Raw genomic sequence first — 27,776 nt, 5'->3', positions numbered from 1 at the left:
CCGATTAATAAAAAGAAACGATTGGCTTGGGCCAGAAAACATAAAATTTGGACCATTGATGATTGGAAAAAAGTTTTGTTCAGTTTTTATTCAGTTATAAATACTAGTTACTTACTAATTTTATTAAATATATGTAATTTCAGTTTTTTTTCTAGAAAAATTTCAATTCTAAAAAACGTGAAAAAAAAATTTTTTTTTTTTTAATTCTGAGTGGCGCATTTGATAGCAAAATACTACATTTTTTCTTCTGAGAGTTTTTTCTTTAGAGTTGAAAATAAAAAAAATACAGCCCATTTTTTGAAAATCTTTGTTTATGTATAAAACACCATATAACTCATAAAAAATAAAGGTAACAAAATTTTCCGGATATGGATTTTGTAGCTTTTTGAAAGCTCTATCGAATGGTTTATACAGTTTTTCCATCGTACAATCCGTTATATAAATAAATCAGGGTCGAAGTTGATGTGAAAAAATTGAAAAAAAACAATTTGTTTATGACGTCACAAGTTGTACAAAAAACAAATAAAATCAATCATGTTTTACAACATTTGAAAGGTCTTGGCAAGACCTTTCAAATGAGACCCCGCAGGATTTTCTAGCACTTATAGAAACTGAGCCATAAAACTCTAAAGTTTCGATGATTTCAGCAAGGGGATGGCAAATCTTTATGGACGGTAGTGTATGTATAAATAAATAAAATATTTTGAAAACTTCTAAAAAATATTTTACGTTACATTAACTCAAATACGAATAATAAGAATAATTATTATCATTTAACTGTTTTGGACAATTTCACACTACAGAAATCATTTTTAGTTAATTTATATATCCAGGGCAGTCTGTAATTATTTAAAGGTTCAGTTATCGAAAGAGTGCATTATTCCCCTCGTATTATGAACCAATAATTTTTCATAAAAATTATTTAAACGCACAATTAACATCATTACCCACCACATTCGAATATTCGAAATCGTTAAACGAAGTCAAAGTCAACCCGTGATTGTAAATATAAGAGTTAAATAACGTTCCTCTAACGTTTCTTTGAACTGGTTGTTAGTCTCTATAGGAAAATTATTTATTCAAATATATTAGAAGATAATATGTTTGAATTTCATAGCAATGACAAAATCAATCTTGAAGAATCTTGAATTAAATTATTAATGTCGCTCAATCATTAATTATTTAAAACCATAAGTCAACAGTTTACTTCGATTAAAAATTCTTAAAATTAACTATTTTAAACACTCATTCGAGGCTGAAGCACGGTCATCTTTTACAAAGCGACTCAAAACAATATATTTCCCGTCTTATAATAGACTTTTACATAACTATCTTCCAGTTAATCAAATAATGAATAAATTGGATTCATGTCACCAAGTTTTTTTATTTAAAAGGGAAAATACAGCAAGGTAGAAAATTTTTGTAGCATAATTAATTAGTTTACAAATCAGTTCTAAATCATTCCGTTAGCTTAATTTGTGTCAAAAATTATATAGTCTCACGTTCATAATTCACATTTCTTTTTATCTTTATATTGCCAAATAACAGTACCATAGATAAACAAAACAAAAGTTCGATATAGTACAGAAATATCACAAATTATATACATGCTTATTTAAGTTTTTATTAATAACTAAATTTATAAATTTAATTTTCTAAGAGGTGAAACAAACATTTACTTGCGTAAATCTTTGTATAAACATATAAGATTGCACCATAGAGTTACATGTGAATTAATAGTTGAAAACAGTGTTGTACAGTGAAGATGAGATGTTACGAAAACCAACAAAGGTGCTTTCTATAAGATTTGATACTATTGAACATTATATTATACGAACAGTATATTAGCTTATTCAGGGGCTTATTATCCTCAGAATTTTTCATTAGCAACATTCTATTATAAATTAACTCGTTGATTTAAAACTCGGGCATTTATGAATGGCTGCATTTCGTATAAGATGCTGGAGTAGGGGTAGTTTTATTGGAGGGGAGAAACAATTCTGAATGTCGGGGTCACCAAGTATTGATCCGACTCAACACGTTCAACGTTAGCTGAGTATATTGCTCCAGCAATCTACGTCATCGTATTCATTCATAGTACCAACTCAAATAGCTTGGATAAAAGATTGTTTTATACAACTATAATGATGATTTTAGTTTTATAGAAACCGTATAATTATTATTTATTACATGCAGTGTCTTTAACAAAACTTTACCTTTAAATATAAACGTGATAATGTACAACAAAGTTCGAGGAACTCTTTAAACTGCTTCTCTAATACAATTGAAATTTATATTAGAATTCTATAATGCAATTCAAATTACTCTGCATATAATAAATTTTAGTTTAGAATTTGAAAGAAACTGAATTATTATCTTTCATAAAGATTTTTATGAATGCAGTGACAATCATACACGTGCGCACACGTATTCGTTATAAATATAAGTAAATATAAAATTATAGTACAATATATATAATTATACACAAATATATAAGTATTATAATAAATTATATTAATAAATTCTGATTGAACCTGAAATAGGTGGTGGCTCGACAAGTGTAGCAGGTCCGAAGAATGAAGGCAAATCACTGGTAGTTGTAACTGGAGTATTAAGATCGCCTTGTTTATCTTTATCGTCCAAATTTTGGGCATCATTTTTACATTCTACTGCACATTCTTTGTTACTTGCATCAAAACCAGAACGTTGCAAACGTCGTTTTTTAATATTACTTTGAGAATTGTCAAGAGATGTAGTTCTTTCTATATCTAATTTTTTTCTCATTTCTGGATGTTGGTCTTGACTATGGATCTGACGAGGTTCCATAGGGCTTAAAGTAATGCATTGTTGGAGTATAGGTAATGTAGTCAAAGTTGAAGAAGATTTTGAATTTAATGCCGATATGTTTGATCCTGTTGTAGTATTTGCTGATGAAGTTGAAGTTACAACTGGTGCAGATGTTAAAGGTGATAAATTGGATAAAAGATTGACACTACTTATGCAAGTATTATTAGAATTACTTCCTGTTGAAGTATTATACGTTAAACATGCATCAAAACTCAACTGTACTGCTTGTAAATTGAATGTTGTATGATGGTGTCCAAGTGTCGGCGATGGCAATAAAAATGGGCTTGCTGCTGCTACGTGAGGCTGAGAGCCTAATATTTCTATACCATCCATAGTCATTATTCACTTTATACACTTTTCATTTATTTAAAAATAATTGTAAATTATTAAAAAAAATAATTTTTTTTGTAAATTATTTAATTATTATTTGTTATTGAAGATTCTCTCGCACATATTACTTTAATTTAGTTCTTCAGAAAACTTTCTAAACTTTTTACACACTTAATAAATTCTGTTATTATTGAAGTAATGGCTACTTATTTATGTCTATAAATTGTATAATGCTTTATCATATTTTATAATTCGTTTGAATCGCAACTCAAGTTAAGGTATTCATCTACTTCATTATGATATTAGCTATAATTGAGAAACCGCGCGGTAGCATTTATATGACTAAGATGCTGTATGTGGTACTGCGGCTACTAAATACGTAGGGGTAACACACAGACTGAGCTCAACGGCGGCGCGCCCCGTAGTTTTATGAATGGACCGCAGAGACTGTCCCATATTTGGAAACGCTGAGCAGCTGCCAACCAATCCCCGCTCTTCGTATCAATCCGCGCACGCGTGCATAAGTGTGCGTATATCTTTGTATATACCAGTAAGTCTCTCTTATCGTCTTCTCCCTTTTTCTTCTTGCCTCTAGACCTCTGACGACGTCAAACCCCCTCTCTCATTGATTCCTCTTTACTTCTCCTTAGGAAACACTCCCACTTTCCGGTGTTTCTAAGAGGGGTTACCTCTCCTTACCCGTTCTTTTTGACTCCCACTGAATGCTTACTGTTCTCAGATTATACATATACTGCTATAGTCGGTTCTCCAGTGACGTCGATGGTTGTGACGTATACCACTACTCAGCACAGAATCGATTTACTATGCGTAAAACAGTTAATGCTTTAAGCTTGCACCATAAAGTTATTTATTTATTTACAATTGCTTAAAATTTTAACCCGTCTTAATATTGAAATATGGAAAAATCAATTATTTGACAATAAATTAAATGAATTTCATAAGACTAAATGCTAATAAAAATTTAATATATTTCATACCTTTTAAAACTACAAATATCTAAGGATATTTTTTTTAATATTTCTATAACTATTCAACCGAAGGAAAACAAATGGATATATTTGATTTTAAAAAAATATTTTCTTTTATTTATTGTAAAGAATCACAGATATTTGAAACGATTACAATAAATGATATACTTTATTGATAATATTTAAAATTACAAATACAAAAGAAATAAATGAAACTTTTGATCTTCATTTAAATTTCCTTTTTTTCAAGGCGGGAATTTCACGAAAAAACATAGATTTCTAAAACATCGATTGTTGGAATGTATTACAATTTTAGTTGATAATAACTTCTAGATAGCGCTATTTTGTATTTGATCAATTGATTTTTGTTATTGTAACGTTATATCTATTACATAAATATTTCATCATTGGAGATATTTTTACTAATTTGAGTAAAAATATTTGTTTAGTAAGTAGAATGACTATATATATTCAAAATTGTAAATTATATTGCACACATCAACATTTATCTAGGAATAAATTTTATGTAAATCTCATACGACTTCATTTATATTTTTTTAAATAAGTCCTAATACTAAATATAAAACTCATTAAATAATGAATAATGCATAATAGTCCACAAGAAAAAAGAACATTTAACAAATTCATAAGTATGAATATTTTTTTAAATAGTTTTATTTTTTTAACGATTAAACTATATTTTATCTATTACTTGATAATCAGTGATTAAAATATATTTTTATATTATTAGTCATTTTGAATCATACTACGTGTATCACAAAATGGTTTTAAATTGTTTCTATTGAAAATATTTCAAATTATTACGGATTTTATTATATGATTATTTTTATTTAAACAAGTATGGTGTATTGAATTTTTTCCCTTTCTCCTTTTCGATAGCATTCAAGATAGGTAATACAAAGAGCTATATCACGGGTAACTCATTGTTTATTTAAATGTAACCTAAGACTATAAATTCTACAAATAAAAGTTTTAGATCAATAAAAGAAATAGATAATTGAAAAACATGTCATTCGAGATTAAAATAAAAATAATAAACTAGTCAATTTTATGAAATCAATTATTAACACGTAAGAACAGAGAAAGCGTGAGTCTACAAATAGTTTGATACTGCAATAATTATAAAAAACCACCCATCGTCAGTGAAGTATTCATGTTAAGTATTACAGATATTTTTTAGTAAAATTATTAACTTTCAATAGGCAAGTTTACAGATATTGTAAACAATAACATTGGTAATAACTATTTCATAAAGAGATATATCATTACTTTATTGTTTATTAAAAATTTATAATCCGCGAAATTTGTTCGTTGAGCAACTTTTATACAGAAAAAGGTGAGGTCGAAATTTCTACTATACAAGTTGCATTGCTTATATATTTTTGTTTTTAGTTGGTATTTCTTATAAACCCACACAGAATCGATTTAACTGGTGAAGTAAATAAAACAGTCTTGAGTGGATAGAAATACTAAACTAAAATTATACTAGGTACCGATGAAAATTGATAAAATGCGGTTTTATGACCAAAAATTCAGATAAGATAATTTTTAATTCTAGATAAGTCCATAATTATTTTCTGATTACGTTTACCCTAATGGAAGAAAAATTAACTTTACTTATTATTATTTTCCACTTCAAAATTTTAAGAAATGTGGATTTTTTCTGTATGTAATTCTCATATTGTTAGTTGATATTAAATCTTTAAAAATAAAAAGATAAAGAATAAAAAATTTTTTTACATTAGGAGACAAAATTTATATTCTGCTATAATAGCAACTCTAGAAGTGAAATTAAAGAGTATAAAAAAACCATTTTGATCGTTGATAAAATAATAAATTTGGTTTATATTTGGCAAACATGGTAATGATATTTATTTAAGAAGATCAGCTAGAGTTAAACAGTGAAAATTATAAGTTTATTTACTGTGACGTAAAAATCGTTCTAATAAAGTTATAAACCTTTATGAATGTTTTTTATCTTGAAATACTCGGTAAATATTTTCTTTTTTTTTTTGAATCTTGAAATTTCGATTAGATGCCCTAGAAACTCCATTTATCTATAACCTCTTATTTTTAGAAAAAAAATGGTTTACCTGATCGTTAAAGTAAACGAATATCATTTTTGAAAAGTTTATTATTTTCCTTTGGATCTACTTCATATACTATACGTTCATATACGTATACTTCAGTTTGATTAAGAATTTTTCGAAATGTTCTATTTTATTATTTATATGAGAATTCTTAGAAAGATTTATCAACATTTTTTTCGGACAAATTTTTAGAAAGTTCTTTCTATAGTTTCAATTTTTATTTCTCAACTTTTCTCTTTGTGTCATATTTAAAATACTTTATTTCTCATTTCTTTTCAAATTTGTCATATACATTGACATACATTCGATAGCTACATATTATATTGACTATCTGGACCTTTTATCGATAACCTGAAGTATACACTATAAAATAAGATAGAAAATAGCAAGAAGGGAAATAGAAGACTGTATTATATAAAATTTATTTATTTCAATTATGAAACAAAAATAAATAAATAAACAAATTGTGCAGGATGTATATAATATTACACACTTTGTCATGTAGTAATTGAAAAATTCGCGATAAAATACAAAAATGAAAAAATAATAGAATTGAAAATTGATCTTGCAAAGCATACTTTTCAATAACTCCAAAGTTATGAACAAATACCTTAGTAATCAAGGTGGCTCCAGCGTTGAGGTACTTAAAATTAGTCGGGTTAATCAAATTTTAATATCGAAATCTTGTAAAATGGAGTTGTTATCACGTTTGATCAATGTATAAATTAAACGTAATTATTGACTGACAGAAAAGAAAATAAAATATTTTTTATTTTTTACTTTCTTTATTTTAAATAACACGTTTTTTCTACGTCACTGTCACCGCATTTGGCAACGTCGTAATAATTCAAACACGTATTTTATATTCTAAAGTTATAAAATAAAAATATAATATAGTGTACGTATAAATATTGATATAAATAAAGGTCAGTTTATTAAGAAAAAACAAATTCCAGCAATAAAGAGAGATACTGTAGGGAATTAAGGATGAATTTACCATGGAGCTGGTAAATATGAGATTAGAATGGATTAGTGCAAGTTGATTTTCTTTGACTTGATCCAATAATTAATTAATCAATAATTCAACGTTCTTTTCCCTTAAACATTTACGAATTATATTGTGAGTAATACAAAACAGATGTTTATTGAATGATTATATTATGTTAATACGAAGATATGATTATGATCATTCACCCAACAAATCTAGAAAGTAATATACAATATTATTTTTTAATTACAGAATTTGGCTACTTCACTAGAACAAACAGAACAGTACTGATCATTCAATGATCGAAGACTTGTCAATGTGAACAAATTAGCTGAAAATCCCTGACAAGGTCTGTGAGAAATTTAAGTCATTGTTTTCAATAAAACAGGTACATTGAAGAATGGCTAGTAAATGTACAATGAAATGTCCGAATCGCAGCATATACGATTGAAACAAAATAAACTACGAAAGGTTACTACCGCACCAATTTGAATTTACAAAACGATAATTTGAAAATTCTGATTTTCCTTCAATGAACCTATATATTTTCTTCTATTTCAATTCTAGTTACTTGGATTTTCTAAATTTGTGCTCTTTCCATGTGAGCCTCTGGTCTGGGTAAGTTGACATTATTTGACCAAGTACTTGACATTAATGCCTTGTAGTATATGTATTTATCATTGAGTTTAATAGGTGGACAGGTGTATTTACTTTCACTTAGTTTAATGCTCCATGAGTTTAATCAGTTTTGTAGATAATTATTCACTTAATTTTGTATTATTTCTGTTGCTATTATTACCTTCGAATGTGATATGAAAATGGCTATATTGTTTGCATATGTTACTGTTGTGATGTTTGGAAACGTTGGCAAATCAATAGTGAATAACAAATACAATGTTGGCCTTAACATTATAACGAGCGGCCAGACCCTCGTTATGTCTCTCTCTCCCTATACATAATTATAATTATTCTTATATATATAATTGTCTTATAATTATCCCATATGTATGGCAGCCAAAGGTAAGTCAGAGAGAGCGCTAATAGAGGGCGAGCTAGAGAGAGAGAATTCGGGAGGCCGGCGCGACGCGCGCGAGTAGAAGAGTTCGGAGAGGCGCGCGATAAGGACTCGCTCTTGTACCGGCGACGACGAAGCACGTGGACGTGTGACGAGCGGCTATACTAGTGCTTGCGACCTTTTGTTACTCGACTTTTCGCGACTAACTCTTGTGACTGACATTTTTCTGACATTCGGTTGCCTGCGAATACGCGAGTGTCCACTCGGTGTGAGATATCGGTGCCGAGATTACCCCTAGTGCCTTTGGCGGGCTAGTTCCTGTGACCGCGCGTGCGAGCCCTTAAGGCCGCCCGCTTCTTGACTGTACCCGAGCTGTACACTGCGCGTCATCGCGAGCCACGTGCGAGGCTGAGGATATCGCCTGCAGGGCTAACGCCGAGACGTTATTGTAAGTACCTTCTCGAATACATGTTTCTCTCGCTAGCTTTTCGCCGCTCTCTCTCCCACTTACGCTGCGTATTAATTTTGTATTACTCTCCGTAGTAAACTCGATGTTATTTGTATATCTGTTTCCTTCTTTTGCGCTTCCTTTTACCTATCGTAATCAATCCCGTTCCGTCCGGCTTTCGCACCTAAATTTCGTGATTATTCCAAAGCGCCCATAGGACTACACGACGCTCTCCGCGGGCCAAGGTAACAGACGCTGCACCACGACGTTCCTGTTGCCGCTGGGCTAGGCTTTGCGCAGCCTATTACGAGGCCCACACCGAGCTGTTTATTCCCCTCGTAATTTATATAACGAGTGACCCGCGCTGGGTCAAAACCCCGTTATAACATGCTACTTTGAGGTACTCCTGCTTTTATTAGTTGTCGTTTTGATATTTTTTTATTTATTTTGACTTGAAATACTCTATTTTGTTAGTATAATTGAAGTAACTCGTAATGTCTTCTTGGTAAACAGATTTTAGTTTATGTACAAGTTCTTTATATCATACTTTATCAAAATTCTGTTCGACGTCAAGGAATATGCATAAACAATATTATTTTTTTTCAATAGATTTTCTTGCGGCTGATACTATTCTGTTTACTTGTTCGATCGTGAAATGATTACACCTGAAACCGAATTTATGGTCTAGGATAAGTTTTTTGTTGATTATGATTAGATGAATTTTAGCTAATACTATTTTTTCAAAAATTGTTGAAAGTATTGGTAAAAGACTAATCGGTCTATATGACGTAATCAGTTCAGTTTCTTTACCGAGTTCAGGGATGAATATAATCCTTGCTATTTTCCATTGAAAATAAAATAGATTCCATTAATTAAAATATATTTCCATAAAAAATAGAATAGATGAAGACATACATTAGGAACAATTATTAAATATCTTTTGTATTGTTAAATATTGTTAAATATCTATCGTAGGTAACTTTTTGATCTTTTCTCCTGTACACGGTGATCGTTTACAGACTTTAGGTTTACCTGAAATGACGAAAAATTTTGAGTATGGTATTCTATGGTAATTGACCCGTAGAATCCAAAAATAAATGTCCCGAAATCGCATTTGCTCCCCTTTCAAAGAAATATTCAAAAATATCATTTTTTCTTATTTTTGATCAAAAATTGTACATTTGACAGAGGAAAATGAAGTACACTACTTAATTTTGATACAAATAGCAAACATTTTTATTATTCTCGTACAATTCAGTGTTTTATAAATGAAACGAAGAAAATTCTATAACAGCATCTTTCAATCTTTGAGGGTAGGACAAGTCACTTATCAAATTTATTTTCCTTTTCTCCCAAAATCGTAAAAATTCTCTGTGTGCAGATTCGCCAGCTTGTTCTGACCATAGTCCTAAACCTTCTGAAAGTTCGAAAAATGTTAAACAATCTTTAAGATGCTCAAACAAAACATGTAGTTTCAAAGTGATCAAGACATCTGTTGCCATTACTGCGTTTGCTAGTTCTTTAAGTAATTTGTCTAGCTCATTTATATTCCCAATTTTTCTTGTAGAAAAGCAAAAATCGACTACTTTATTCATGGTCTTGAATGCACTTACGTAAGGTATCAAAACAAATTGACCTACATCTCTATAAATATTAGGATCCAGTAATTCATCGGGTTCTTTTAGTAATTTTCTGCATGCATTACCTTCAAAAACTTCACCGTGATAATTTTTGGATACTAATTTCAGTTTCATTGGCCAGAGTAGTGCTCTTTCTCGACCAAGTAGCGGTACTAGACCGTCGCAAAAAAGATGGTTGACATACCCTTGCAGAATATGTAGCTCAGGTATAATGCATTTTTCCAGTATACATAAATCATTTTCCTCTACAAACAGTGGCTCATTTACTGTACTGTGACAATCTCTTGAGAATTTAGTTTTACAACCTAAAGTAGTAACATATTTCTTTCTATCTCTTTTCAAATCTCCATATGTTTTCAGAGCATAACGTTTGTCTCTATCAGTATTATTAATTCTTTCTTTATTGGCTCTCATGTCTGATAAACTAATAAAACAATAAGGACACGGAAATGTCGCTGTCGCTGTTTGTTGGCCATTTATCATCAATAATACTTTGAAATCTGATGTGAATTTGAACGAAATATCATTTATTTTTATCAAATCAAAAAGAATTTTAATATTTGCATGTGATTCTTTTATCTCTGGCCCAATACAAACTATTATCAACTTTTTAACACTAGTCCAGTTATTAATAGGATTTATTTCATTATAAACTACTTTTCTTCTTTTTTCTAATGGAGGATCTGTAGATACACCAGATATCACGGACATGCAAATTATAAAAAAGCCTTGCCCACCATCAGCCATAATTTTAACACGGTAATCGCCGATAATATTGCTCTTTTCTACTACATGCTTTAATAATTCTTCAGCATTTGCAAAAACTACAGGCAATTTAGTTTTATCATTATTTTTTCCAGTTTCGAACTCTAAAACCTCACTTTTATATAAATCTTTCAACAACTTCGATCGTTCACTTACATGCATTGCATAATTTGCCGGTATAGCTTTTCTCCCTACAGATTTACGAATCAAGCCAGTCATTTTTTTCATGTGATTGTTGGATACACCTGTGGTAGTTTGAAATTCATCTAAGCTTGCAGCAGTAAATACGTTTCTAGGCTGATTTTTTTTAGGGTTGAGTGAGGCATATTTCGATGGGCTTTCCTAAAGTATGAAGCTCTACTGTCTTATGTGCACTTGTATTTCCTTTTTTGCCAATTTTGTTTTTTATTATTTTAGAAGCAATTTGCTCTTGATTTTTATCTGACAGCTTATCTACTAAATTTATGAGATTTTTACATGCAGCTGATGATGAAGTACACTCGGCAGCAAAATTATCGCAACAAAGATTTTTCATCGAAAAATTGCCATTTTTCAAATGCTTGTAACTCGGTCAATTTTTATCGTATTGAGATCATTTTTTTTTGTTTTGTAGAAAATTATGTGTACTTTGAGAAACAAATGATATCCACCGTCTGCAAGATAATGTCACATTGCTATGTCTTAATCAGGCATACCAACTTTTTTTTCTTAAAAAATTCAATAGTTTGCACGTATGCCTGGATTACCAAAATTTTTTTTTCGAAAAACTACAGATTTCCTTTCAAAGTGCACTTTTCAACGAGTATTTTAAATCAAAATTCGACACTCCACGATTTTTTTCGACCGAGTTATGCCATTTTAAAGATATTCCAATGTTTTAGCCAAATACCGCCAACATCAGCATTACCCGATGTGTACCGCGAGGAGGTTGTTGGTCGGACTTACGCATCATTGTGGCCCTGAAAAGGGCCGATTGTATAAACCGTTTTTAACATTAGGGATCCCGTGGCTCGTCAATTCCGCAGTATTTTTTGACTCCAAACCCTATGCGCTTAAAGCCTTTAGTATCGTGTATTGCCACCTCGCTGACGAATTACCTCTCTTAAACGTTCTTGCATATTAATGCATGCTCTAATTGAATCCTGAGGTATCTCGTGCCAAATTTCATTCAGAATTCTCCCAAGCTCTTGGAGGTTAGCAGGAGGTCTCTGTAAGTTACGTAATCGCCTACCCATCGTATCCCACACATGTTCTATAGGATTGAGATCTGGGCTACAAGCAGGATGAGGCAATACCTCTACGTTGTTTTCTGCTAAGTAAGTACGAGTTATCCTTGCAGTATGAGGGCTTGCATTATCCTGCATCAAGATAAAATTACGACCCATTTGCCGACGCATTGGAATTACGTGAGGACGTAAAACTTTGTTTATGTAACGTCCCGCTGTTAGTCCAGGGGTTGGGATAATCACTAAATCTGATCGATGATTCATTGATATTCCACCTCAAACCATAATGGATCCTCCACCAAACGCACGAGTTGGATCAACGTGATTTGGTGCAAAACGTTGTCGTCGACGACGCCAAATTCGAATCCTAGCATCATTTCCGTACAGGCAAAACCGAGATTCATCTGTAAAAAATACATGTCTCCACTCTCTTGGTGTCCAATATCGATAATTTCGGGCGTAATTCCGACGAGCTCGTCGGTGGACTGCTGCTAAATTAGGCACTCTAGCACGAATTCGTGATCTCAAACCTCTGTCATGAAGGCGTCTCCTTATCGTCTGAGCGCTAATTCGTCTGCCTGGTAAAGCATTATTTCCAATTTGTCGCGCAACCTGCCTTGGATTGCGCAGAGCTTCATTAACAATGTTGCGATCCTCTCGATTTGTAGTAATCCTATGTCGACCTTGACCAGGTCTCCGACGATAAGAACCTGTTTCTTCATACCGACAAAGAACACGTGACACCGTTGAACGATGAATCCCCATTCTTCTGGATATTTCGCTTTGATTCAATCCCGCTTCTAGCAGGGCAACAATTTGAGCATATTCGATTTCAGTAAGCCGAGGCATTTCGATTGCGACGGTAATGGTTAATTGTTGTGTGACGTCGGGGTCACTCTCAGGTACGCTTGGAGCAAGCGTAAACTCAGGGTTGCTCTGATTTGGCTATCGTGTAACACACAAGCCGGGACGAGCAATATTGTTGCGTTGAGAAAACTGTATGCTAACGGGGAATGTAATAACCAAATGTTATTACGAACACACCAGACTCACGCTTAATGTGTTCTTAAGGGACTTTAATGGAAATTCACCAGACTCACGCTTAATGAATTTCCAAAAGAAAGGCGGATTACTTAAAGAAAGAAAAGGATAGCTAGATTTAAGATTTTACTTACTTTTATTTTATCAAATCAGTTATTATTATTAAAGTTGCGTTCTCTCTGCTCTTTGGCCTCTTTCTCTCTCTCTATGTGCTCTGAATATACTTGGGTGATTTTTCTTCTTTGATGCTTCCTCCGGGACTCACTCACTGGTAAATACTTCTTATTAGGGACTTCCTGGTGCTCACTCCGCACTTACTCTGACTTCCTCTAACTTCCTCTGACTTCCTCTCCAGCCTTGTACAGAGCTTTTTATAACCCGTAGGTGGTTGGGTGGAAATCCCTTTCCTCAGGCCCATGAAGCGATAACGGCCAAATTTTGTATTGGTAGGAAATTTTCTAATCATATCCAGAATTTCTTTATTGGTCGGTGGGCGTGAATTTTCAGAGAGAGAAAGGGCGGTCCCTTTTTAACTTGGGCCCTTTTCTCCAGAGATGGCTCTCGGAGTGCCACTTTTAAGAGGAAGAGTAACGCTATAGCTTATAATTACTTATACATAATTGTACTAGACTTAATTAATTATGACGATACATAGTGACTATTATAAACATTCAGAAAAATTCAAACCTTTTACGATTTATTATAAAATACATTATTGTTCTATTTATTGGTTATTCGGTGACAAAAAGATGCGCATTATAATGGCTTACAAAATTGGGAAAAAAAAGATAGATTGCATTTTTATGGTCCCCTTCCATTATCAGCGTGATAACACTTCACGATGTATACGCGATGATCGTAGGCCCCTGTCAACACATGCGTGTTGGACAAAGTAGGATAGAGCGTTGATTGTAAGCTTGAGTACGCAGGCTCGGGCCACTATCAAAGTTTATATTTCGAATGCGTTTTCATCGTGGGAAATCAGGAAGGTTCCCACTCCGTTCGTCATATTTAATAATTAAAAAAATAAAAAAACTAAGTTACGGCTAGCCGTCACAGTTGTGGACGCTGTATAGTAAAATTAATGTTGAATGATTTTTTGCCTTAACTCTTGGCCAGTATGCTACCTTAAACTGTTATTTTATTTTTTTTAATTGATTTGTCGGTAAGGTTGACTAAAACATTGGAATATCTTTAAAATGGCATAACTCGGTCGAAAAAAATCGTGGAGTGTCGAATTTTGATTTAAAATACTCGTTGAAAAGTGCACTTTGAAAGGAAATCTGTAGTTTTTCGAAAAAAAAATTTTGGTAATCCAGGCATACGTGCAAACTATTGAATTTTTTAAGAAAGAAAAGTTGGTATGCCTGATTAAGACATAGAAATGTGACATTATCTTGCAGATGGTGGATATCATTTGTTTCTCAAAGTACACATAATTTTCTACAAAACAAAAAAAAATGATCTCAATACGATAAAAATTGACCGAGTTACAAGCATTTGAAAAATGGCAATTTTTCGATGAAAAATCTTTGTTGCGATAATTTTGTTGCCGAGTGTAGTACAAACGTGATTTTTACCTTTGCCTATCTTTTCATAATTGAATTACTTTTTGAGATTTAGATGTAGAATTCTTACATTTTTTAAGCTGTGTTACTTTTGACTTACATGAGCCATACAAACCATTTGATTCGTTCATCTTGTTTCGTTTATCTCGTTTATCCAGTATTTCTTTCTTTCTTGATTTTGCATGATCAGTACACTTAGCAGTTACGCAGATGTAACAATTACAGTTACCATTCACAGAAGATGTTTGAGCTCGAGTATCTTTCGCCAAGACTATATCTTTATAGTTTGGTATTTGTGAAATTTGTCTTTGAAAATTTCCTTTTTTTCGCTCTTGAAGGGCAAGACGACATGAGACACAAATACTCAGGGGAAATCTTGCATCACTTAGATCATAATTTTTATCACAATACCCTCTTACTAATTTTTCAACATTGTCATTAATTAAAAAACTATTCACAGTTTTGTTTCGAAAAACAATTTTTTGCCCACAAGGGCCACACACCTTTTTTCTATTATCTTCATGATTGCATTTATTCACAGGCATAATTTCAATAAAAAAAGTAAATAAGTCACCGACGAAAATGCTTTTTAAGCCGTCTTAACTACACAGCGAAACAGCGAGCAATGTAAATATAAACACAGCCGATCCCAGAGATAAACAACTAGGAGTATTTGTTTTATATACGGTGATTGAATATGTTGGTATTTAATGTATAACCAATATATTAACAAATATGGTACCTTAAAAATTGTCTAAATTTCTTGCGAACGTTTTTTTAACAATAATCATCAAATATTACCATGTAATAAAAATGTTTACTATTTGCATCAAAATTAAGGAGTGTACTTCATTTTCCTATGTCAAATGTACAATTTTTGATCAAAAATAAGAAAAAATGATATTTTTGAATATTTCTTTAAAAGGGGAGCAGATGCGATTTCGGGACATTTATTTTTGGATTCTACGGGTCAATTACCATAGAATACCATACTCAAAATTTTTCGTCATTTCAGATAAACCTAAAGTCTTTAAACGATCACCGTGTGTAACATTGTCAGGGTCGGTTTTTATAATTGATATTTTTAATTAAGTGTAATACTTCTGTAATAGCGTCGGCGTGCAACGCCGATATATTCACTACTATTACCAATTATTTATAAAGGGGGAAGGCAAGGGAGGCGGTGTATCGCTCCAAGCAAAGCAGGAAGGAGAACAGCGGGCAAAATAACTTCACACACAATTCGCTAATACACGTTTATTATAAACGCACTACCACGAGTGCCGACGAAAATACAAACACTTATTACTATTAACAACACACGCACTTATTCTAAACGAGATGACCGGCACGTTAGCGCCATGCCACCTCGTTAACCGGCTTAAACAATAACTTGAATCACGCACTGTCGAGAACCACGCCGGCTCGGGAAAGCCTGGCGTCTCAACGCGAACCGTGAGAGTCGCCGAGAAAGGGAAGAAATATAGAGAGAGAGAAGAATAGGTGACCTGACCGATGCTAGTAGACGTCGCTGTTGCTGAAGGTCTGAAGACGTTCCACCGGCGGCCTGACAAGGAGATCCTTGGCTGTTTGTGTGGCCGGCGATCTGGCAGGAGAACCTGCCGAGTACCGTCCTGGCGATGGCTTCTTGCCGGAAAAACTTCCCGACGATCGCTTCACTGGCTAGGAGGATCTGTCCGGCTACTTTGTCGAGAAAATGCCAACAACTTCCCGAACAAAAAAAGGGGAGGGCAGGCTTCGCAGCAATGGTCACCGAGTAACTCGCGGCTGATTGCTCTCGCGTGCGTACACGTCACTAACTGTCGCGAGTCTCTGAAAGCCGGCTTCTCACGCCGTCTCCCACCACTCGCCTCCTAATCGGCGACACGCGGCTATGCCGGTCGTGACAAGTGCCGCGCGCCAAGCCCAACCTAAACTATAGTTTCTCTCTCTCTCTCTCTCTCTCTCGCACTCTCAATATTCGGCAGCGTCGTCGCGTCCCTGGCCTCGTCCTCCGCTCTCGTGCGTTGCTGAAAATGAAAAAGGGGCAGGCATCAGGCACGTGATAAAAACGTGCGCTTGATGCCGGCCGTGCGCACTTTGCCTAGGAAGGAGAGGGAGATAAGCACACGGTGCAGGCCATGACCAGCCTACACCGTCACACTTCCTTTATTATAATTTATGCAATTAATGTATTGTTTTGGACGACCAAGTCTTCTAGTAAGGAAACTTCTTGTTTGGTTATTATTCTTTAATGAGGTTAAATACAGTGCATAGATGATTTGCAAACGTGTTGATTTTTTTCTCATCTGATCTTAGCTATTTGCACAATCCACAAGATTTTCTGATAGGTGGAATAAATGTAGTTGGTCTTTTAAATCTCTTGGTTTTTATTTTTTAAAATTATTTTTTCTGACATAATATTTTCTTTAACTCTTCGGCTGCTTTATTTAATTTTGTTTTATATTGACTTTAGTATATTTTTTTCAGTAATTTTTTTTCTTTTTCTTTAATTTTGTCAGCAATTTTTTATTGACAAAAATTAATACTAATTTGTAATGTAATATATGTAATATAATGTAGTGTAATTAATTATTGTTATTGTTAATGTTATAATTTGTAATATAATATAGTGTAATTAGTACTAGCGAATGGTCTGACGTTAAATTCAAACGTAATGAAACTTCGAAAAATTTTACTTTTATACCTTTTACAATCACAAAATCTATGAAATTTGGCAGCTTACTTAAATCTGTTAGCCAGTATGTTCTCCAGTGGTTATTGCAAAGTAGATAATTTTTTGTAATATTTTATACGGTACTATGCCTCTGAATGTTGGAGTTGATAATAATGAATTCCACCACGAATCTTCGTATTATAATCACCTTCTGTTAGAAAGCGATATTCGAGAGTTTGGAGGACGTCTGTCTAGTTTTCTTTTGTCATTACTTTGTTCAGGAGACAGTAAACAGCGGATACTGTTACCGTTATTATTATTAATGATTACACTAGTTGCTTATAAATAAATTTCACTAGTATGGTGTGGGAACGTAGTGGTTGAACTCGGTTATTTACCTTGGAAGTTAACGAATGTTCCATCTTGGTCAACGATACGTAGTTGTAAATGATTACTAAACTTAATTGTAACTGGTAGATAAATCACCTGTAAAAAATTTCAATGATTTTACATCCGGGTGGTACTACTGAAAATAACAATTCGTAAATATCATGTACGTTCTATTCTTTTATATAGATACCAGGTCGGTAGGGCGACGGACTCGCACCCGGTAGGCCCGGGTTCGATTCCCAGTTCCTGCTGATTGATACAAGCACCACTGAAAAAAGTTTCATGTGCTTTGTTCTCAAACACATTGCAAGCCTCCGTCGCCGATTAGCACTGATGGAGCATAAATAGAGCGACGTTAAATAAAAAAAAAAAAAAAAAAAAGATACCAGTGTTGATATTATACTCTATTATTACAGTGTTACGTTGAGAATTTGGATCAAAAGATAGAATGATGAGTAAGGATTTTTTTCGATTCACGCGGTATATAGTTCAACAGTCTACCAATAAAAACTTCTGGTAAAAATTATAAAAATGAGCACGTTAACTTATACTGTGGAACATTTTATTGTTTTGCTTCAAATGCACATTTGATTTTATAGTATGTTCCAAAATCTTGCGAATAAATTTGTCGATATCTTCTCTATTGTAACTACATACAGGTAAATCAGTGGTATTTGGTTCCTTACTTTCAATTTCCTGTAGTATACATCAATATTAGGAATCGAACTTGATGCGAGGAACTCGACGAAGTTCAAAACATAATTTTTCTCTGGCGATACTCCGATTGATGGAAAATATTGTGCTTCATGATTGTTCACATAGGACTGATATTATTTTTATACTGCCTCTTCTTATATAGCTCTGCATGAACTTTAAACATAAACAACCACAGTTACCTATGTGTATAATTAGAAGTATTTTTCATCTACACAATGTTTATAAAATTAAACTTGTAGCGCAGTCCATTACTGTGTAACTTCCTACTATAATATCATTTGAAGGAGCTGGGGTATCGGAATCATTATAATTCTACATCGGTATACGAAACTCTGAGTGTAATTGGTACTGGTACGAAACCATCCTATGCTTTACGTAGAACGATAAATGTAGCCGAAGATGTAACAGTTCGATGGAGTGACATTAACAGTGCTTTCAAAGATAGAATCAAGACTAGTGTAATTATTAATCTGAAGCATTTCAATTTAACTATGTTTTTGAGACATGCTAAACGACTGTTTTCTTGCTCTAATCGATGAAACCTTGAAGCGACTTAATTCCATAAAATTGAATGTTGTAATAGATGCTGAATATAACATTACAAAGAATGATGAAGAAACGTTCGATGTAAAGCATTTTTATACTAAGATAATGCTGACATACATGACTACAAACACAAACGAATGTTATATTAAGAATGTAAAAAAGGCTTACAGCGCTAGCATGGAAGAATTCCAAAAGCAAGATTCAGGGTGGTCTCTTCGCGTTATCCTAAGTTTAACTGTTAGTATTAGTAAATACAATCCTATTGTTTAAAAATGAAATTTGCTATGCGATTGCCTGTGTGGAGTGCAGAAGGTTGCATGATCTACCTGTAATTGACTCTGGTCACTTTGCGATGATTTCTGCGTAAAAACATGTAATGCGGTACATTACAAGACTTTGGCTGAGTGTTGCATTGTTTGTAACACCTCAGGAAAGCCATCCCCGTCCCTTGCCGCCCCGTAACCAGTCGCATAACACGAACACAGACGCGCCCTAAAACAAACACTCAACTTTTTCCATGTCCGAACAACGAAACCGGAGAAATTGGCGAAGCAAACTAGATGAACGCGATCCGACGGACATTCAAAAATGGAGCGCACTACAAAATAAGAGAGCGCACGCACACACTCACTCACGACCACGTGTTGCCGACTGGCGAAAAAGCACGGGAAATGCAACGGAAATGCATGTTGATGACACATGCAGATCCGTTACACTCCCAGACACTAATACTAACACTCGTGGAACACTGACACATCTGAGGCGAGCAGAAAATCGCCGATGAAGTGGCAGCCGGCAATCAGCTATGTCGGGCTACCCAGCACCATCGGCGACATCCTGAGCGCCACACATTCACAACGATGACCACTAATGACACCCGGTAAAATAAACACTCGGAAACACATCACCTGACCGGAACAGGAACGCTCCAGGAGGCGCTCCAGACCGTTACGGGAACACGAGGTACACGCGCGAGAGAGCAAGCGGCCATTTTGAAGCACCGAGACAAACTGAATATGAGCGAGAGAGACAGACTGAGAGCGAGTGAGCGAGACAGAGCGAGCGAGATAGATTAAATAAGAGCGAGCAAGATAGATTATATGAAATAAACGAAATGATAAATAGAATTATATGTAAATGCGAAGATGAGGGCGCTACGAATGAAATGACTTAAATAATATTATTACTCACACCTAATCCCCTTATAAAAAAGTGATGGAGGCCATATTGAAGCATTTTATTCGTGACCTGATTGGCCCAAATGAAAAAAACCGCGAGAATTCAAATTGATTTTAGTTGATTTTTTATTTCAGATTTTATTTAATTTATTTTTAGCACAAAAATAAAATATAAAAAATATAATCTTTCATTCATCATTTATAATCATAATGTAGTTCATTGTTTATCAGTTTTATTCCTTATAAAAAAGTGATGGATGCCACGCTGAAGGATATACGAGGGTCGTTTGAAAAGTCCGTGCAAAAATAAAAACTGCTTGAGTTTTTTTAATAAATCTTTTTTATTTTTCAACATAGTCTCCTTTTAGGCTTATACACTTCATCCAACGCTACTCTAGTTTGTTAATCCCTTCCAAATAATAGGATTTATCCAAGTCTATAAAATAGGCATTCGTTTCTGCAATCACCTCCTCGTTTGAATAAAATCTTTTCCCCGCCAGCCATTTTTTCATATTGGGGAACAAATAGCAGTGCGACGGAGCCAAATCTGGAGAATAGGGGGGATGTGAAACGAGTTGGAATCCTATCCATCAGTTTTGCGGCCACAACTGCTGAGGCGTGAGCTGGCGCATTGTCGTGGTGGAAGAGGACTTTTTTGTGGACCAATCGTGGACGTTTCTCTAGCAACTCGGATTTCAAACGATCCAATAACGATGAATAATATTCACCTGTAATGGTGTTATCCTTTTCCAGATAGTCGATAAAGATTATTCCTTGCGAATCACAAAAGACAGTCGCCATAACCTTCCCGGCCGAAGGAATTGTCTTCGCCTTTTTCGGAGCAGATTCCCCCTTGGTAACCCATTGTTTAGACTGTTTTTTGGTCTCAGGAGTGTAGTGATGTATCCATTTTTCATCTACAGTGATGAAACGACGCTTACAGCCTTGCGGATTTTACTGGAAAATCTGCAAATCATTCTTGCAACACTTCAAACGATCTCGTTTTTGGTCAATCGTGAGCAATCGCGGCACCCATCTAGCGGATAGCTTTGTCATATCCAAATATTGGTGCAAAATATTATGTACCCGATTGCTCGAGATGCCTACAGTACTAGCAATCTCACGCACCTTCACTCTTCTGTCAGCCATCACCATATCATGGATTTTATCAATGATTTCTGAAGTGGTAACCTCAACAGGGCGTCCAGAACGTTCAGCGTCTTTTGTGCTCATACGGCCACTCCGAAAATTTTGAAACCACTTATAAACCATTCTAATCGAAAGTGCACAATCACCATAATATTTATCAAGCTTCTATTTAATCTCCTAAGGCATTTTTTCTTTGAAAAAGTAATGTTTAATCAATACACGAAATTCTTTTTCGCCTATTTTTTTACAATCACTCGATTTCTTTGATTGAAACGAATGTAAAATGCAAAGTAATTGGCCGATCTGGCTGAAACTTGGTGTGTGCTCTTCCAAGATATGCCACTAAATGAAAATAACCTTGATACGCACTAATAGCGCCATCTCTCTAACTTTTCACGAACTTTTCAAACAACCCTCGTAGTGATCTGATGGCTAAGATATAATTGCGTGATATACTTATGTGGCGGGAATTAAGCATGTAGGTTTGGTTTTCAGTTGAGATTTTACTAATAAAAATTCAAATCATTATAATTTATCATACGGATAATTTTGAAGATAAGGAAGTAAAAAAGTAAACTGTAATATTGCTTATACATCATAATATGAAACTAACAACGAAGAAATTGTTTCATACAAATAATATAGGTTGAAATTACTCTAAATATTTTCTATTAATAATTGAAAATTTGGTTTTTGAATGTGTAAAATAAAAGTTGTATTGTTGCAATCTTTATTCAAAAAGTAGAATAAAAGTTTAATAATAAATTAACCCGTTGAGAAAAAAATAGTATAAGATTATATTTATTGCAGTTTTTGATATAATAAATCATAAATTTGAAAACGTGTTTCATCACTAATACACATTTTCCGCTATGATATAGGTTTTTAAAAAAAATTGAAAAATCTACCTTTGAAAAAAGTAATTTGTTATATATGTTAATATTGATTGTGACGATAAACTTCTTATTAGCGCTGACAGCCCAACCATGCGGCTGCCTGAGGGGGCAACACCTGCCGGTTGGGGAAAGATGTAACGAGGAAATCCGGCACGAGACGGGACGGAACGCGCGCGTATGAAAATGAACAAGTCGAGGATTAGAATCTGAATACTCCACTGCAGCGAGTTACAATTAGAGCCTTTTTTCCCGAGTTTTTCTGAGTGTCGAGACGAGCTGACCAGGACCGACAGGAGCTGTGCCTTCGCCTAACTGGAACGAGTGCTTGCAAGCGTGTGTGAGGGAGGGGTTTCGCCATCGAGGGCGAAACCGAAAGCGCGAGTTGCTTCGTCACAAAAGCGGATTGCCCCGAGACTTGATTGCGAACTGTTTATTCTCGTGTTAACTGCGCAACTGCTGATAAGGTAAGCTGACCAGCTTAATATCGCGATTGCTGTATGATTGCTAATAACTAATCTCTCGTGCTCAGTAAGAAACGTGCATGTATTAACTCGACGAACAAAGAGCAGCGAGCGATCCGACACTGCATGTTATTGTCGCGCGCGCGCTTTGTAAACATAAACACGCGGGCCTAATATATTGTAGAGATAAGGAGAAATAAACGATCTCGCATGTGATATTGACTGTAATTTTGATGTTATTATTTCTCGCTAGTAGAATGTTGGTTGACTGACGCCCGTTCCCTCCTGCTCTCCAGTCTACGAATTTAAACGTTTAGATAATTCCGCGCGCTCTTTGATGCGATTGTGCGCATAAATAAATAGACGGATATCAACCCCGTTACATGATATAACAATAAGAAATAAAAAAGAAGATAAAAACGCGTAAAGTTTATCTAAACCTATATATTTTTATTTTCCTATATGAAAAAGTGATGCTGAATGAAGTAATTTTATTTATGACCTGATTAACTGAATTTCGTCACGTGTGTCACAATTATGAGTAAATCGGTCATAATAATAAATCGAAGTACTTTACATCTATCAATACAAATAAGTATAATAATTTATAGGCATTAAACAGTAAATGACTTCCACATTCTCTCAATGGCCTAACCTTAAAAAATACGATAAAGTAATCTTAATGCACTTCAATTGCATTTATTTATTGGACATATAAATTAATTGAATATATCTTTATTGTAAAGTTTAGCTTCAGATAAATATGATCAATATTGAGAAGAATGCTAAATTGATATTTTATATGAAATTCTGCGAATTTATTTCGGTGCAGTCGGCACCGTTAATTTATTTTAAATAAATTTTAAAATTGAATTTATAAATGTAAACAAACTCTCCAAATGGTTTCAGATGAACAATGGAAAAAAAAGTTAAATTAAAATAATATATCTGTTGATATGGAGAAATCCTATGGAAAACTTGATATCATGAACCAATACGTTAAAAAAGAAACAAAATTAAATGTTAGGAGCAGCTGATGGTTCTATCCTATTATTATCCTTGCTTTATATTTATTTTTATTTTTTATTTTTATACTTTTTACATATTTTATTCCTATCTTATCTTTAAAAAAAGATGAGTCGCTGACATCCAGCGTTGTGATTTGTTGATGTAAAAATAGAACGCGAAATTTTGAATTTTCCTATACTTTGAATTATTATTATTATTATATATCAAAGAATGTAATATTTCTATTTTAGCGATAAATTCAATTTATGAATAATTAACATGAATAATAAACTGCAAGAATGAAAATATGATAGTAAATTGGTTTAAGAACATAATACGTTATGTTTTGAAATTATTTGTACAAATTGTTAATTTTATAACCATCTCCGATACTACAATCAATATCGTTGTGTTAAAATTTGGTAGAAAGAAAAAGAGAATGAATAAAAATAAAATAGAGACTACATATTTATCTTTAGTATATTTTAAATTAAAATGTATGCGAACAAAGGAAATTAATTATCAAAATATTAAACCCGTTAAATTAGAAGAATATTCACGGAAGTTTTCATAGTGGCAGCAAAAATTACACGATGTTAAATGTATTACTCATACTAATCTTTAGCAGAAAATTGTAAGTAGGCAAAGTGCCACTCACTATTAGAAATCGCAGAGTGCGGGTGCGAATTTCTCGATATAACAGGTCGTCGCGACGCGTGGATCAGTCGACGCCGATACTTATTATTTCAAGTGATTCGCGCTGACTTTTCCGTCATTTATTGGAATTTAACGTGAGTGTTAAAATCGGGCAAGAGAAATCGGTACTTAGATCATTCGCGTTGACCTTTCGCCAGTATTTTAATTTACCGCGATTGTTAGAATTAGGCAAATAAAATCAGTGATTAGATCGTTCGCGCTGACCTTTCACCCGTATATTAATTTACTGTGAGATTTAGGCACGAAGAAGATTAATATTTAACTAATTCGTGCTGACCTTTCGCTTTATCGGAAGTTAATGTCAGTGTTAAAATAATCGGAGGATAATTAATTAATAGTTGGGTTAGGTCACGCTAACTAATTGTTCGATTATTAGGACGTAGTTGTAAATTAAACCAGGTAGTAATTCTTTGATTACGTCGCGCTGACCATTCCGCCATCTTCGTTAATCAAAGACCGACTGAAAGAACCTTAGCTTTTCTATTAATTCGTGTCCTTGCTGTTACGTAGAATTGTGTTGAATTATACTGACCTTTAATTAATTAGACCACGTGCGTATGAAGGGTAAAATAAGTTTAATAAAGAGTGATCAATTTTTCTTTATAAATTTTGCCTTTTGTTACCCTACCTTATTTGCATATTGGTTATTTTCAGCTGCGAACGGTTGTAATCGGAAAACGCTGGTCGTTATTTTTTGGTTCCCACGATAGGTGACATACGCGCGAATTCGAACGAACTTCCAACCTGAGGTAAAGTGTCACAATCTGAGCTGCCGGCATATTATAAACGAGAAGACAAAAAGAAACCAAATTGTTGGACATTAAGGCCTGGAATAGAGGAGATCGCGAGTTCCCATACGTTTGCCCACACTGCTCAGTCGCCCTGAAAGCAAACCGGTGTACGTTGCGACCTTTAGGCCCTATCCCCGACGATCGCCCTAATCAAACGGCGGTCTGGCACCCTAAATAATCGGGGATAAAGAGCCAAACAGGCCTTGTGGCGGAAGAGATTCGAGAGCGCGGCTAAGACCCCCGAAATTCTCCACCACAAACAACATAAAAAGGGGATTACTGATATATCCACGAAATCAATATACTTCATTATATTCAACGCTTCTTTGTTTCAATCTGATCACGCATCTATATCATCAACTAACAGGACGTAGTTTTTATAATATAAGGTGACCAAAGCATAGTAAGGCAACTCCATGGGTATAAGACGAGTATGCTACTCTTGCGAGGAAATCAGTTCTATGTCGATGCTCACACGCTACACACTTTATTTCTTTCTACAATAAATACGTAATTCATCATATTACCCATTTTTATTTTTAAGCACATTTATTCGAACTCACCAATTTAACTTTGATAATTCGATATCTACTCAAATTTATACGTTTTAAAAATTAATATTCTCGTGAAGGTAGAATTAGCGAGAAAATGTCAATATGGTAAAAAACACCTATGATAGCTGGTTTTTAAGTTACCTGAATCTATCAGAGAAACGAGGGCCTGTATAAATGTGCAGAACTATGATGATGAGTGTTTCAAATGGGCTATCATCTCAGCATTACATCCAGTTGCGATGAATCTAAATTATGTCAGAGCATATACTATGCATCAACTTGAATATAATTTTAGGAATCTTACATTTCCCGCGCATCCGCAGCAAGTCGATAAATTTGAAAAAGAAAATGATGTTCCGGTATATGTGTATTTTCTAAATTTGAAAAGTGACATCTACGAAGTTTTACCTTGACATTTGACCGCTGAGAAAAAGGAAAAGCACGTGAGCCCTCTTCTAGTGGAGAATTATTACGTTGATGTAACTGCTGACGAGAATAAAAATCAAATACAACGTCCTTATATGCCTTGTAAAGTAAACTATTTATAGATAAAAGACTTGTCTCAAATGATGTACAGTTGTCATCTACGTAAGTAATATATTTATGATTGTTGTCTTCACTATTCTCCAACTGAAGAAAGGTTGAAAATACATGATATTAATTGAAAAATGTGAATATGTGTAAAATTATGTTCCTGCACACGTTATATAAAAATCCACAGCCTATGAAAAATTTAGCTTTTCATGAGACATTCAGCTTTCTTCATGTTACGATATGTCACAAATGTAAAAGCCTCTCGAAAATGAGAAGAATACAAAAGTTCGCAATCATTTCCACTTTAGTGAAAAATATCGAGGACCTGCTTACATCATATGTAACATTGCTTACCAAGAATCAAGAACTATACCCTTATTTTTTCATAATCTCAGCGGATATAATGCACATCTATTCATTAAAGAGATTGAGAATGAGTTCCCTGGTTGAGCAAGCATTTTTCCTCTAACAAAGAAAAATATATATCTATTACTAAATACGAGGTGTGTTCAAAAAGTAAGGTGACTTTGTATTTTTAAGAAAAAATATTTATTTATTTATCAATATTTATGTTGTCCCCTTCAAAGTAATCCCCCTCAGATACAATACACTTATGCCAACGGTTTTTCCAATCTTCAAAGCACTTCTCATAAGCACTTTTCGGTATAGCCTTGAGCTCTTTCAGCGATGCAGTCTTTATCTCTTCAATCGTTGCAAATCTCCGTCCTTTCATAGGTCTATTTAGTTTTGGAAACAAGAAAAATTCACATGGGGCCAAATCCGGTGAATATGGTGGCTGAGGCATGATTGTGGTGTTGTTTTTGGCCAAAAAATCTCTCACAAGCAAAGATGAGTGAGCAGGGGCATTATCGTGATGCAAAAGCCATGAATTGTTTTTCCACAATTCTGGGCGTTTTCTTCGTATTGTTTCTCGCAAACGGCACATAACTTCAAGATAATACTGTTTATTGACCGTACGTCCATATGGTAAGAACTCCTGATGCACCACGCCATAGTAATCGAAGAAAACAGTGAGCAAAACTTTGATATTTGATCGAACTTGGCGTGCTTTTTGCGGTCTTGGCTCATCTAGGCTCTTCCATTGGGACGATTGGACTTTGGTTTCGATATCATAACCATATACCCATGATTCGTCACCAGTTATGACCCTTTTGAGTAAATCTGGGTCG

General features: G+C 34.0%; 1 protein-coding gene across 2 annotated transcripts in view; it reads right to left on the bottom strand.

The window, feature by feature from the left end:
* Nucleotides 1-3,748, bottom strand: part of LOC131675573 (early growth response protein 1-B-like) — a 131,088-nt gene extending 127,340 nt beyond the window's left edge. The window contains exons 1-2 of one of the 2 annotated variants that reach the window (XM_058954601.1): nt 3,065-3,168; nt 2,535-2,948 (exon numbers count right to left, since the gene is read on the bottom strand). In XM_058954601.1, the coding sequence (XP_058810584.1) occupies nt 2,535-2,826 (292 nt within the window). In that variant the 5' untranslated portion in view covers nt 2,827-2,948; nt 3,065-3,168. Of the gene's footprint in view, nt 1-2,534 lie in introns of both variants that reach the window. The other variant, XM_058954600.1, reaches the window with a different exon arrangement.
* Between the last annotated feature and the right edge of the window lie 24,028 nt (nt 3,749-27,776).

This window comes from Phymastichus coffea, unplaced genomic scaffold (genome assembly GCF_024137745.1).
Source record: "Phymastichus coffea isolate CEN01 unplaced genomic scaffold, Cenicafe_Pcof_1.1 PCOF00026, whole genome shotgun sequence".
In the NCBI taxonomy this organism is placed as follows: domain Eukaryota; kingdom Metazoa; phylum Arthropoda; class Insecta; order Hymenoptera; family Eulophidae; genus Phymastichus; species Phymastichus coffea.
This window is presented reverse-complemented; position numbering and strand designations above follow the sequence as displayed.